Source organism: Carettochelys insculpta, chromosome 6 (assembly GCF_033958435.1).
Source record: "Carettochelys insculpta isolate YL-2023 chromosome 6, ASM3395843v1, whole genome shotgun sequence".
Classification (NCBI taxonomy): Eukaryota; Metazoa; Chordata; order Testudines; family Carettochelyidae; genus Carettochelys; species Carettochelys insculpta.
The window spans coordinates 103,770,541-103,784,703 of record NC_134142.1 but is presented as its reverse complement, the minus strand read 5'-3'; the positions used below and the strand labels follow the sequence as shown (position 1 = coordinate 103,784,703).

The following is a 14,163-nucleotide window of genomic DNA, read 5'->3' as shown; positions in this document are numbered from 1 at the left end:
CACAAGAGTAAGGGGTGCCCTCATCTGACAGGGACGTGTGGCCTGATGAGTAATGGAGACAGGAAGTAGGTAATGGGTGGAAAGACACCAACCTGCGAGATAGCTTTGATGCCAAAGATGTGCTAATTCTTGAATTGGCCAGCAGGAGATGCCACAGCAGTGAGTCATGACTTGCTAAAGGTACTCATGTCAACAATGCTGCTGAATCCTAAGTGAAGATTTATTATAAATAGTCTGAATTTTTTTTATTTAAAATGTTTCTTTAATGATTGCAAAATAATCTGTCTGATGGATATAAATAGCTGGATGAAAATAATTTAGCCTCATCTTTCATTAGTTTCCTTCTACAGTGGTATTTGCATTTAAAAAACACAAGATTCATTGAGAGTCTCTCCACTTTGCTACTATTAATATTATAGATATTGAGGTTTTACTGGATGCACTTATTACCATCTTAGTATGGGATAATCCCTGTTCAAAAACATCTGCTGATATCAAAGTCTCAGCTCAAGAAAGCACTGAAGCATGTTTTAAGTTCAGTGACTTTAATGGGACTTAAGCATCTGCTTAAGTACTCTCCAATAAAACCTATATTTTTCAATCTTTCCCATTATTAGCAGCAAAGTGGAGATGCATTTCCACAAATCTTGTTTTTAAATTACATGAACCCTGTATCAGGAAATACTTTAGTTTGCTCATTCAGGCTTATATCCAATGCTTACTGAGGTCAGCAGGAGACTATTGACCACAATTGGTGGGTCAAGCAATGAGTACTGCTCACCATGAAAATGTGCTCTGAAACTTAACCAGTTATAGTTCACATCATTTGGTATTTCAGCACACATTGGGGTATAGACCATTAATTCACTGTCCAAGTAAAAATAAATAAATAAATCAAAGATTTACCAACTTATGCAACACTGAAATACGACACTTGGATTTTGAATAAGTATCCAAACCCAGACTTGCACTGAAAGAACCAATGGTGTTAACCAGTGTCACTATTTCAGTGCAATTGTGTGTAGATGACACCTAAGATATATTCTCTATGTCATGTCATTCTTTTTTATCCTGTCAGAGCCAAAGATTTTAACACACTGTCCTCATGTTTATTAACAGATGGGAATACAATGATTACAAGCCACATTGCATTCCCACCAAAGACCTGTCAGCCAAAGCTTTTTCAAAGGAAAAGCCATAAAAAGAAAAAATATAAACAGCACATTTGTTCCAGCACATACAAATCATGCACAAAATCTGAAACCAATGAAAGATTTGGACTTCTAGTCTTACGCTTGGAGTGCAACTGGTAGCTTGTTTGCACTAACACATTCAGGCCCAGATGTAGAGGAGAGATGCAGCCACAGAAACCAAATACAGAATCCTGAGTCAGCGTCACCCAGCCCACAAGAAAGTGGGAGATGGAGCACCAGTGGAGAACTAGGCACAAAGGAGCAAAACTCCACCTTTCCCATGCACTGCTCCCTCTTAAACTAGGGGCTGCCTCATGTAGGCATTAACTATGAAACCTCCATTAATTCTATGGCAGCAGAAATTTCCCCACACAATAGAAGATCTCTGTTGGGAATAGCTGGCCATTTGGTGTTGCGCAGCATCTTACATAGTATCAAGCGGCTTTAGCAGGCCAGAGATGCACCTCCTACATTACAGCTAGAGCAAAAACAGGAGCACATCACCCATTTTAAGTTCTCTACACATCTTGCAATATTTGTGCCAAGGTTAGAAATAGGAGCTTTGCAAATATGAGTATCCCAACATACGCTAACATTGATAAATGTAGTACATTAAGTTGATTACCAGGACATTCATCTTGTTCCAAAATAGCTGATAAGCCAGAACTAGGAATCAGAGGGTTTTTTTGTTTGTTTTGTTTTTTTTATTTGGCCTGGTTGATTGAATTGCTGTTTTGGTCCTTCAGAAGATAGATGCCACTAACTTCACCATTAACATTAGCTGATAAACAGAAGTATCCAAAGAGAATATGGAAAAGGGAAGACTTTTATTATGGCAGCCCCCCAGCTTGAGACATTGGGGAGTCAACTAGAAACTAAGAAAGAACTTAATACAGGTTCCACTTCCCTGATCCAGCAACCTCTGGACCTCAGTGGTTCTGAATGAGGAATTTTGCTGGACTAGGGCAGTTAATGTCCCCTCGAGTCCCTGGCCACCCCTTCTGTCCTGTTGCAGCTCTGCCACAGTTGGCTCTCCTCTCCTTGGCCCTAGCTTCATGTGGGGCAGCCAGGGCACTCCAGCACCGTGGCCCCAGGTGGCTGCCTAGGACTGCCAGCTCTCAGTCCCTTACCTTCCCTGCCCCACACAGGGTTGCCAGGGATGCTACTGCTGGCCCCAGCCCTACTGTCCCCCACTGGGCTGGGCAGAGGCCAGCTTAACTTACCCTCCTGCTCCAGCCCTCTGTTCCAGGAGTATCCCTCATCCTAACCAATGAGGGATGCTGATGGACCACAGAATGTACAGTTTTTGGAGGTTCAACCTGTAGTCTAGATTCCATTTTAGAAATAAAAATGCATAAAACAGTCATGTCCTGATTTTTTGCAGAAGTGGAGATTGACTAATAGGGGATGGATCATTTGAGGATCACCTGTTCTGTTCACGCTTTGTGGTGAACCTGGCATTGACCACTGTCTGAAGACAGGTTACGGAGCTACATGAATTTTTGGCTTGACCCAATGTGACTTATGTTACAGTAACGGCTGAGAGTTTCTCAAACTGAAACAGTTGTGATTCATATAGTCCTATTAATGCTAGCCTTAAGGAAGTGCTCCCTCACAAAGAGGGCATGCTGCATAGTGGAGCTCCTGACATTTATACAATTAAATGTACTTTTTCTGAAGTCAGTAATGCCACTCTCCTAAAGATTTAAATCAGAAGGCAAGTCTGTGAACTCCAGCGTAAATTGTAACCTCAATGCCGTAAATTTCCACGTTCAAAATACAGAGAACTATTCTTCATTTTCAGAGAGAACAATCTGATGTTCCTCAGCAGACAACATCCTTGGACTTGCAGAACAGCTAATCTCATAAATAGCATGACTAATCTGGGGATAACAAGCCTTCATCCATAACTGAAAATCCTTACACACCAGATTAGGTTCATCAGAATGATTGGTCCATCACAATAAAGGGAAAAAAAATCCTAGAGCTGCCAAGGAGTGTGTCCCCTCCTTTTATACTACTGAAAATTTGGGAATCGTTACTCATTCTCCCAATACACAGAAGATATGCTAATAGAATGCCACAGATCAAATTGAGAGCAGTATTGTGAGAGTACTTATGTACTATTAATTTGCTTAAGCCAGAGAGATGGAGGAAAGTATGTGTAAGTTCTACTCTGTACAGTAATACAGTATACAGGATTCATCATTAGTTTTTGTTTCCACCCCCACACCAACTGTCCACTTGAAGACTCGAAGTGCAAATAATTTTGGGATAAAAAGAGTCAGAGCACTAACCTGACACACACAATTCAAAACATCCAGTTAATTCAGCTTCTTCCCTCTGCATCTTAATTTTAGCTCATTACAGAGGGCTCTCCTCTACTGGGAGGGGTACACACATTTATAACATGTAGTATGGGTGGGGGAATGACTAACAGCCATGTTTCTAGTAATTAACCTTTCATTGATGAAGAATTTACTTTTGAGGTTCAGTATCCAATGAGAAATAAAAAACCAAATGCAGCAGCAAGTGGCAATCTCTAGCCATGTCTACACGTGCACGCTACTTCGAAGTAGCGGCACTAACTTCGAAATAGCACCCATCACGGCTACACGTGTTGGGCACTATTTCGATGTTAACATCGACGTTAAGCGGCAAGATGTCGAAGCCGCTAACCCCATGAGGGGATGGGAATAGCATTCAACGGCGAAGTAGGGACCGTGTAGTCATTGCACATCCCGCAACATCGAAATTGCGGGGTCCTCCATGGCGGCCATCAGCTGAGGGGTTAAGAAATGCTCTCTCCAGCCCCTCAGCTCAATGGTGGCCGCGTGGAGCGGCCCCTTAAAGGTCCCCACCCCCTCCCTTCCTGTGCAGGAAGCTGAGAGAACGTGCAGGCAGCAGCCCAGACACATGGCCAGCCTGCACATCTCTGAGTGCCACAGACACACACCCCAGCTGTGATGGCTGCACGGCAGCCCCCCCAGCGCCCCCAGGGGACCCCCCCCCCAAGGGGAGCCAGGGCAGCCAATGCTCCCAGGCTGGCAGCCAGGCCGGGAAGCAGCAGCGGGGCCCCTCCTGGACAGAGGCTGAGCTTCGTGACCTGCTGGGGCTCTGGAGTGAGGAGGAGGTGCTCCAGGTAATGGGGAGCAAGAGGCGGAATGCGGATGCGTTCGCTCGGCTGGCCGAGGGCCTGGCCACCCAGGGTCACCCTGCCCGCACTCCGGATCATGTACACAGTAAAGTGAAGGAGCTGCGGAAGGGTTACGCCCAGACCCGGGATGCGGCCAGCCGATCAGGGGTCACCCCCATCACTTGCCCCTTTTACAGGGAGCTCAAGGACATCCTGGGCCCCCGGCACACCTCCTCCCCTCCGGCCACGCTTGATACCTCGGCTGAGGAGCCCCAGCAGGCCCCGGAGCCAGAGTCCGCCCCGGAGGTAAGCCCCGCACCCTGGGGGCCCCCCCTGGAGCCCACCCCCAGGGCACCAGAGCAGGAGGAGGAGGGGGACTCCTCCTCTACTGACACCGGCCTGCACATCCTCCTGCCATCCCGGAGCAGCAGCCGGGTGTCCGCCCCCTGGGTGTCCCCCGACCGTGGGAGTATACCTACAGGTATGTATCACCCCCGCTGTACACCCCCAGGGTTGGGGGGCAGGGGTAATAGATATGTGGCCAGGGCCCTCCACATGCCCAGATGGCCATGGCCCCAGCCCCAAGGACAGCAGTGCTATGTCCCTCACAGGAGTGCATCAGCCCCTGCCCCCCCACCTCCCCCCAGCATGACAGTGCCATGCCCCATCCCTGGGGCTGGGGGGAGTGGAACCTCTAGGGTCCCCCGGGAGGAGGGGGTGGGACACCCTGCAGCAGCATGTGATGGAGTGGGGGGAGTGCAAATGCAAGTCTCAGGCTAGATATGAGCAACCAGCTGAATAGCTCCCAGTGGCTAAGGATGATCCTGGGGCTACAACTAGCAGGTTACACCTCTGCCCTGGACAAAGAGGAGGGAGGAGCCGAGCTGGCTTTGAATCGGGGGCCGCAGGTAGAGGCTAGGGTAGAGGGAGAGCTGGAAGGCAGCCAGCCTGAGGAGGGGGAAAGCTACACCCCAGAGGGGCACCTGTCGGGGTCTTCTCCCCAGGATGAGTTGGAAGGACTGTCTCTGACTGCTGTACTGTCACTTCTGGGAGAAACTGGGCATCTGCTGCCTAAGAAACCTCTCCTGTCAGAGACCCTGCTGAGTGAAGTGAGAGTCACTCCCGCCAGGGGACAGGGTGCAGTGCAGGGGGACCCTTGAACCCCATCACAGCAGCATCTCCCGGGGACGGGGAACCTGCAGCACAGGGGTGGGGGGACAAGGGCCACAGCTCGGGGCCCACACTAATGCCTGTCTCCACTCTTCTTCCCCCCCTCCTGTATTCCGCAGCTGCACCATCGGAAGGACCGGAGAGCGCCAGTGAGGTTTCAGTGGTCCCGGAATCCCCTCCGGGGCCATTGCTCCAGGCCAGCCCCTCGGTGGAGGACCGACTGGCCCCACGGCAGGCAAGACGGTGGACCCAGCACCAGCCGCCAGTGACAGACCCCCAGCTGCTGGCCCTCCACCGCCGGCAGGTGGAAGTCACGGAGCAGCACCTGCAGGTGGAGCAACGCCGCCTCCACCTCCAGGAGTGGGCGCTGGCCTGGTGCCAAGAGGCATGGGGGGCCTACATGGAGACATTCAACCGCATAGCGGACTACCTGGCCCCCCATGCCGTGCCAGCCGCCGCTGCGCCCGCCCTGACTGCTCCACCCGCCGCACCACCCGCTGCTCCGCTCATCGCCGCGCCGTCCGCCGTCGCCCCGCCACCGAGGGCCATTCCGCCGAGGGAGACCTGGGGCCAGCTGACACTCGCCGGACGTATCTGCCAGTCCTCCCGGCCCCCAGCCAGCCCCGGACAGGGCTGCGGCCAAGGCGGGGCTCCCGGCTGCCCACACCCAGTGCCAAACTATAGGGGCATGGGGCCCAGGACGTAGCCCCCCCCCCCCCTTGTATATAGTTGGTATTTATTTATTAGTGCCCCCCATTTGCCCAGTCCCCCCCCCATGTAAATAGTTCTTCCCTTCCTTGTTATCCCTAGGTTTTTTCGTTTTTATATATATACATACATACACACACACACACACACACACACTTTTCATATTTAAGTTAGTTAGAAGTTCCTGTATATAGTTTGTATTAGTTAGTTATAGAACAGAGTTGAAAGTAAACCAGTTTGATTTCATAAACAAGTGTCTGCTTTTATTTGTGCAGGAAAAGTGTGTGTGGGGGGGGTGCTGTTGGGTGCTCCGTGGTGTGGGCGTAGGGGCAGGGAGTGTTCTGGAGGATGGGGGGGGGGGCGCAGTGGGGGGCCTGGCAGCGTTCACGCCGCGGCCTCATCAAAGTGGGCCAGCAGGGCCTCCCGGACCCAGGTCCCTTCGGGGTCCACCTGGCAACTGGGTGCAGCAGGTGGCTGCACGTCAGCCCTGCCAGCCTCCACAGCCCAGCCCTGAAAAAAGGCCTTCCCCTTGCTCTCCACCAAATTGTGTAGGGCGCTGCACGCACCCACAATCTGGGTGATGTTGGTGGGGCCCGCATCCAGGTGGGTGAGGAGACATCTCCAGCGCCCTTTGAGGCGGCCAAATGAGCGCTCCACCACCTGGCACGCATGGTTCAGGCGCTGGTTGAAGTGCTCCTGGCTGGCAGAGAGATGGCCCATGTACGGGTGCATGAGCCAGGGCCGGAGGGGGTATGCTGCATCTGCGATGACGCAGAGGGGCATGGTGGTGTCCCCCACAGGGCTCTCCCGCTGGTGGATGTAGGTCCCCGCCTCCAGCCGGCGGCACAGGCCCGAGTTCCGGAAAACCCGGGCATCATGGGTGCTGCCAGGCCAGCCCACATAAATGTCCTGGAAACGGCCCCGGCTGTCCACCAAGGCCTGGAGGACCACTGAGTGGTAGACCTTCCAGTTTATGTAGCGTCCTCCACTGTGCACCAGGGCGCGGATGGGGATGTGAGTCCCATCCAGAGCCCCGAAGCAACTGGGGAAGCCCAGGGTGGCAAAGCCCGCGATGGTGGCATCCGGGTCCCCCAGCCTCACGAGCCTCTGGAGGAGCATGGCGTTGATGGCGCGCACGACCTGCAGGGGAAGCACATGGGAGAGCACCAATGAGGGGTGAGCAGGGTGGGTGTGGCCCTCCCCTGCCCTCCCCTGCCCTGCCCGGGCTGCCTCCCCCCGTGGGTCCTCTTACCTCCATGAGGACAGCCCCGACGGTGGCCTTGCCAACGTCAAACTGCTGTCCCACGGATCGGTAGCTGTCTGGAATGGCCAGCTTCCAGACAACGATGCCGACCCGTTTCTCCATAGGGAGGGCACGCCGCATGGCGGTGTCCTGGTGCCTGAGTGCGGGGGTGAGCCACTGGCATCGCTCCATAAATGTCTGCCGGCTCATTCTAAAGTTCCTGAGCCAGCGGTCGTCGTTCCACTCCCCAAGCACCAGCCGCTCCCACCAGTCGGTACTGGTGGGGTAGCTCCACAGCCACCGGCGTGTGAGGCGGGCGGGGGGGGGGTCGGGGTGCTGCAGGGTTGGGGGTTGAGTCCTCCTCCCCTGCGGCCCGCTCCTCCTCCTGTGTGGCAAGGAGGCGCTCAGCTGCCTCCTGCATGGCATGGAGCAGGGCTCACCCTGCTCCTGCAGGGGCGGCTGGGTGGACCTCTAGCTGCTGCTGGGGGTCCATGACTGCTTCGCCCGAGGTCTGCATGCCTATGGCTCTGCAGACCGCGTGCTGTGCAGGCTGAGTGTGTCTGGGAGGGGCCCTTTTAGGGAGCGGCTAGCTGTTGCCCTGGAAGCGCTAGCCCGCCCTGTGACCCTGTCTGCAGCTGTGCCTGGCACCTCTATTTCGATGTGTGCTACTTTGGCGTGTAGACGTTCCCTCGCTTCGCCTATTTCGATGTGGTGCTGCGCAACATCGATGTTGAACATCGACGTTGCCAGCCCTGGAGGACGTGTAGACGTTATTCATCGAAATAGGCTACTTCGATGTAGGCTTCACGTGTAGACGTAGCTTCTGTGCTGAATAATCACTGCATTTGTGTTTATTTTTCATACTAATACAGGTTGTTCTTATAACATGCTGAGGTGCAACTTATTTCAGCCATACGCCCCACTTTGATTGGCTATATGCTGCTTTCTTCTGTCTGTCTTAATGGAAGACTACAAGTATGTTTGTTTAACGTCACCTCTTTCAGTGGATGACTTCTAACACTAAAGCTCAAAATGAGGGCAGCCCTACTCTAGATAATGGCATATTACATTGAAAGAAGTTCACTCTAAGCAGCAGGTACATGCACTCCTTTCAGCTGAAGTTAGCAATATGCTGGGTTACATTCTCCTTTGTAAAAATTCCTACAGATATGGTCAGACAGCAGATTTTCATTCTTCAGCCTACAAATACTGAGTCTTGTATATCCTCAATTCACATGGAAATCAAAAGAAGAGGAGGACAAAGAGTACCACATCAGAAACACCGAGCTGACATGTTCAATTCCCTCATTGTTATCGAGTAAGTTATGCAGAATGCTTTATAATGAGAACCAGTATTAGAAACATGGTCACTTAAGGTAAAATTAGAATATTTAGCTAGGCCAGGGTGGTGCAGGGGGGAGAAACACAACCAATCAATCAATCTTGCCCAGGGACCCAACCCAGCCTGCCAAGCATTTCTCACTGGCCCACCCAGCTGGTTAGCAGTGTGCATGCTTATAGGCAGCAGCGTGTGTTCAGCCGCCTCTCCCTACACCTTGTTCCATCCACAGCTGAGCTGCTCCTAGGATTCCCCTGCTAGCTGTGCAGAGCGGGAGGGGGCGTTGGAGAGGGGATAGTGCTGAAATCAGGGTATTTCCCTGACCCTGTACTCCATGGCTACGCCTACACGTGAAGCCTACTTCGAAGTAGCTTATTTCGATGTAGTGACATCGAAATAGCCTATTTCGATGAATAATGTCTACACGTCCTCCAGGGCTGGCAACGTCGATGTTCAACTTCGACGTTACGCAGCACCTCATCGAAATTGGCGCAGCGAGGGAACGTCTACACGCCAAAGTAGCACACATCGAAATAAGGGTGCCAGGCACAGCTGCAGACAGGGTCACAGGGCGGACTCAACAGCAAGCTGCTCCCTTAAAGGGCCCCTCCCAGACACACAGTTGCACTAAACAACACAAGATCCACAGAGCCGACAACTGGTTGCAGACCCTGTGCATGCAGCATGGATCCCCAGCTGCGGCAGCAGCAGCCAGAAGCCCTGGGCTAAGGGCTGCTGCACACGATGACCATAGAGCCCCACAGGGGCTGGAGAGAGCGCGTCTCTCAACCCCTCAGCTGATGGCCGCCATGGCGGACCCCGCAATTTCAATGTTGCGGGACACGCAACGACTATACGGTCCCTACTTCGACGTTGAACGTCGAAGTAGGGCGTTATTCCCATCCCTTCATGGGGTTAGCGGCTTCGACGTCTCGCCGCCTAACGTCGATGTTAACTTCGAAATAGCGCCCGACACATGTAGCCGTGACGGGCGCTATTTCGAAGTTAGTGCCGCTACTTCCAAGTAGCGTGCACGTGTAGACACGGCTCATGTCTGCAGAGCAAGGACTGGGGAGAGGCAGAGACACAGCAGAGTTGTTCTAGGATTTTAAGTGACTCAGGAGTGCAGAGGAGGAGAGTGGGGAAGACATACAAGGACTAATTTCCCTTCAAGAAAGGAGAGTGATGTCCCAGAAACTTACCCAGCAGCAGCAGCAGCCAGCGCGCGCGCACACACACACACACACACAGTTGCTGTCACACCTACCCAGACTGTGCCCCTCCACAGTCACTGTCATGTATACACTGCAGCACACACAGTCACAAATCCTGTCACACACACACACACACACACACACACACACTCTATGGTTACACTGACCCGAACTGCAGCAGCAGTATGCAAATAGGCAGTCTCAAAAATGCCAAAGGCTGCTCATTTGCATATTCGCTTGCCATCTGAGGCTGTGGACAGCAGGAAAAAAAAGCAGTACAAGTGTGATTCTGCCATGACAACCCACCTTTGTCAGCAGCCTCTTATGCCTGATTTTTTCAAGGCATAAGAGGCTGCCGACAAAGTGCAGAGGGGTGGGTGTTCACTGCAGAACCACCTTTACACTGCTTTTTTTCTGCCAGCAGCAGCCTCTGCTGGCAAGCAATATGCAAATGAGCATGCATTTGCATTTCTGAGACTGCACATTTGCATACTGCTGCTGGAATTTCAGGTCCATGTAACTGTAGCCACCATGTTTCTCTCTCTTACATACCTTCTGTCTCTCTCCCTAGCCCACTGTACCACCTCTTTTGGTGGGGGCCAGAGCCAGCCCGCTACCAGTATGAAAATTCATGGAGAGATTCCCCCTACAAAAATTATTGCCCACCCCTCAGCTAGAGCCTGAAGTAGGGAACCCCAAACACTTGCCACTTGTCCCCTCAGCGCATGCACTCTGCCAGGATCAAGTAAGGACCATGCTCCACTCTGACATCCTCTTTGGGTCCAATGTGCAATATCTGAAGTTCAGGGACTGCAAGTCTCCCCAGTCACTGTGTAGTGTTTACAGAAAAAGAAAAAGGGTGGATAGATTCTGGCAACCTTCATGGTACATACCAATGGAAAGGCTAGGGAGAAGCAAAGGATTAGCTCAGTGGTATGAGCCTACAGGCCTGGGTTCTATTTCCACCTCTGTCACCAAGTGCTGAGTAACTCCATCTGCATCTGTTTAGCCTCTCACCCCTTCTCCATTTAGACTGTAAACCTTTTGCATCAGAGACAGTCTCTTGTGTGTATATGTAACCCTTCTATTAATGCCAGATGCCTACCAGAAGGGCCGAGTTCAACTCCTGTGGGGTTTTCCTGTCAAGGATACAACCAACCAGACTGAGCCCCCACCCAGTGGCCTGGGACAATTTCACCCCCGTGCTGGGTGCCTGTAAGGCAGTTTTCCCCCCCTCGCAAGCACAGAGTCTGAGATAGAAATGGCTTGTTTAATGACCATAACCTACCCCAAGGTTACAGTGACAGATGCAGTATATCTAAGCAAAGAAGAGACAAACCCCTTTACCAAGATACCATCCCCATATGCAGTAGAACCAAGTCTCTTGCTGGGGCTCTTGGCCCTTTACCCCACACACAGTTACAGAGCGTACCTTCTGCGGTGCAGTCCCAAACCCAGAGCCCACCAGATGCATCACCAGGGCAGTACTAGCTGTCCACTTGTCTGCAGCCTCCTCTTGCTACCACCAGCCGCTACCACCTGCCACCCCCCCGCCCCCGCCGCGCCTACCCCACTGCTTGGAATCACCCTGAGACAGAACCCTGTGATTTCAGCTCTGCATGGCCTCAGCTGCCACTCTGATTTCAGCTCTATCTCTAGTGTGGGGTTTCACAAACACCCTAGTATCCAGCTCTATCTTTCAACAGGTGGGGAGGGTTAGTTGAGCCAATCTTATAGCTATATAGCCAAGGCATAGGCAGGGCCAAGGCACTCAGCAAGCTGGCTCAATCTATACCCCTTCCCTCCTCCTTTACAATGCTTTAAACAAGGGAGCCCTGTGTAAGCAATGTCTTATGCAGCTATGGCGACTGCCCTGTCCCCCACAACACTCCAGAGCACTGGTGAGATCTCACAACTCCCGCACTAAGTGTCAGCTTAAATTGTGATTTTACAACTACATGTTTACAATAGACCAAATCTCATGGCTTACTTGCTACCCATTAGGCTTTGCCTGAAAGGTATCACACATGCACACCTTTGCATTCTCATGCAAATGATCTCTGGGAGACACATTCCTCCCAGCCTTCAGCAGCATTGCGTTCCTGCTGCCACATTCCCTACATCCTCCCGCCAGCCGAGAATTTGACATCCCAGCAAAACACACTTTCGATTATAACATCCACATGAATTCCCCTCTAGTGGCCTAAGAAAGCTCACTATGGCTTCCACAAGTCTGTGTGCCAGATGTATTACATCCTCCCCAACTACTGCAGGTACCTCATAAGTTAGTCTATTTATGGGCTTTATGACTCCATCTCACCTATTGAGGATGGGGATAACGGGGGTTGTGGGATCCTCCTCTGACAGTAGGGATAAGGGGCATTCACTCGGGGACTCCCTTTCTACCCGCATTGGCCCTTGTGTCTCTCGCTCACAGACTGGGATGTCCTGGACAAAAACCATCTCCGTCAGCTAATCAGGGTGTATCTGCATATGCCTGGTTCTCCTCCAAACTGTCGGCAGTTGGGGCAGGTTCATCATCCCAGACTAGTCTTGTTGTAGAAGGGGGGTCCCCAGGCCTGGGCCTAAACACTTCTGCTCTGGGATTCAGTGCCAAAGGTGTTGCCCTTTCCCCAGGTTCCCATGATAGACTCTGGGATCTGGTTCCCATTCTAGGGTGTTCCATGGGAACCTCATCCTCTTCAGAGTCACTGTTGATAAGGTGCTGGATAAGGGTAGATCATCTCCACGGCACCCACTGCCTGTGTTGGTTAATGGATGTGAGCTTGCACTCTCTTTGCACCCCAACCTTATGTCATAGTCCATCTCTGAAGGTGCACCAACCAACACTCCCATGGGCAGTAGGAGATTCCCATGTACAGTCTTCATTGGCCCTGATCTGCTCTCAGGTTTAATCTTGTAAAACAGGTAGGTCCTTAAGTCTTTCCACCATCAGGTAGGGTGTTGCCTTCCATCTATCGGCAATCTTGTGTTTACCAGCAACCCCTAGATTCTGCAGGAGAACTCGGTCCCCAGGTTGGAGCTCCCAAGGGCACACTCTTGCATCATACCAGTGTTTGTTACAATCTGTGTTCCTTCGGGCAGCTGCCGTAGCCAAACGGTAGGCATCCCGCAGCTTTTCCCTTAGTTGGGAAACATACTGAAGATGTGTCTCATAGCCTTCCCCACCCCCGACACCCCGAAACATAAGTCTATTGGTAGTCTGGGCTCTCGTCCAAACATTAGCAAATACGGGGTGGCTCCAGTAGTGTCATTCTTTGTGGCATTGTAGGCATGCACCAAAAAGGCAACATGTTGACTCCAGGCTGCTTTCTGCTCCGGGCGCAATGTCCCCAGCATATCCAATAAGGTTCGGTTAAACCATTCTGGCTGAGGGTCACCTTGCGGGTGGTAAGGGGTTGTCCTGGACTTCTTTATTCCTGCCACTCTCAGCATCTCCTTTAGGAGTTGACTCTCAAAGTCTTGCCCCTGGTCAGAGTGTATCCGAGTTGGGAGTCCAAACACTGAGAAGTACTTTTCCCACAATACCTGTGCCACAGTGGTGGCTCTCTGGTCATGTGTTGGGTAGGCCTGAGCGTATCGGGTGTAGTGATCGGTTACCACTAAGATGTTTCCAGTATTCTTCCTATCCAGTTCCAGAGACAAGAAGTCAATGCATACCAGTTCCAAGGGTTTGCTGGTCGTGATGCTCTGCAGATAGGCTGCTCTAGTGGGCAGAGTTTTGCATTGAACACATCGAGCACACGTCTCACATTTCCTGCGTACATCCTCAGCCATCCGGGGCCAATAGAACCTATTACGGAGAAGCTCAAGTGTTCTTTCCATACCCAAATGTCCAAAATCATCATGCAGAGCCCTCACGGCCAGAACCCTGTACTCAGTTGGTAGTACCAGTTGTGTTCGTCGATTTTGCAATGGATCTACGGTGACCTGGTGCAGCACGCCTTGTATCAGTCTCAGTTTGTTCCACTCCCTTAGTAGTATTTTACTTCCCAGAGTGGAAGGATCAGTGGTCTGAGGGTCTTGCCCCTCTCTTTTTGCGAGTAGGATGTCACGGATGTCAGCATCTTGCAACTGGGCTTTTTGCCAGTCCGCTGCATTGAGCCTAGGCAATGGCGATTGATCCAATTCAATATAGT

The 14,163-nt window shown here is 51.8% G+C and overlaps 1 protein-coding gene across 1 annotated transcript in view; it reads right to left on the bottom strand.

Moving 5' to 3' along the window:
- Positions 1-12,466, bottom strand: part of INSC (INSC spindle orientation adaptor protein) — a 167,243-nt gene extending 154,777 nt beyond the window's left edge. Inside the window, exon 1 of the mRNA XM_074998544.1 lies at positions 12,324-12,466. Coding sequence (XP_074854645.1) covers positions 12,324-12,466 — 143 coding nt within the window. The remainder of the gene's footprint in view (positions 1-12,323) is intronic.
- Positions 12,467-14,163: the final 1,697 nt, after the last annotated feature.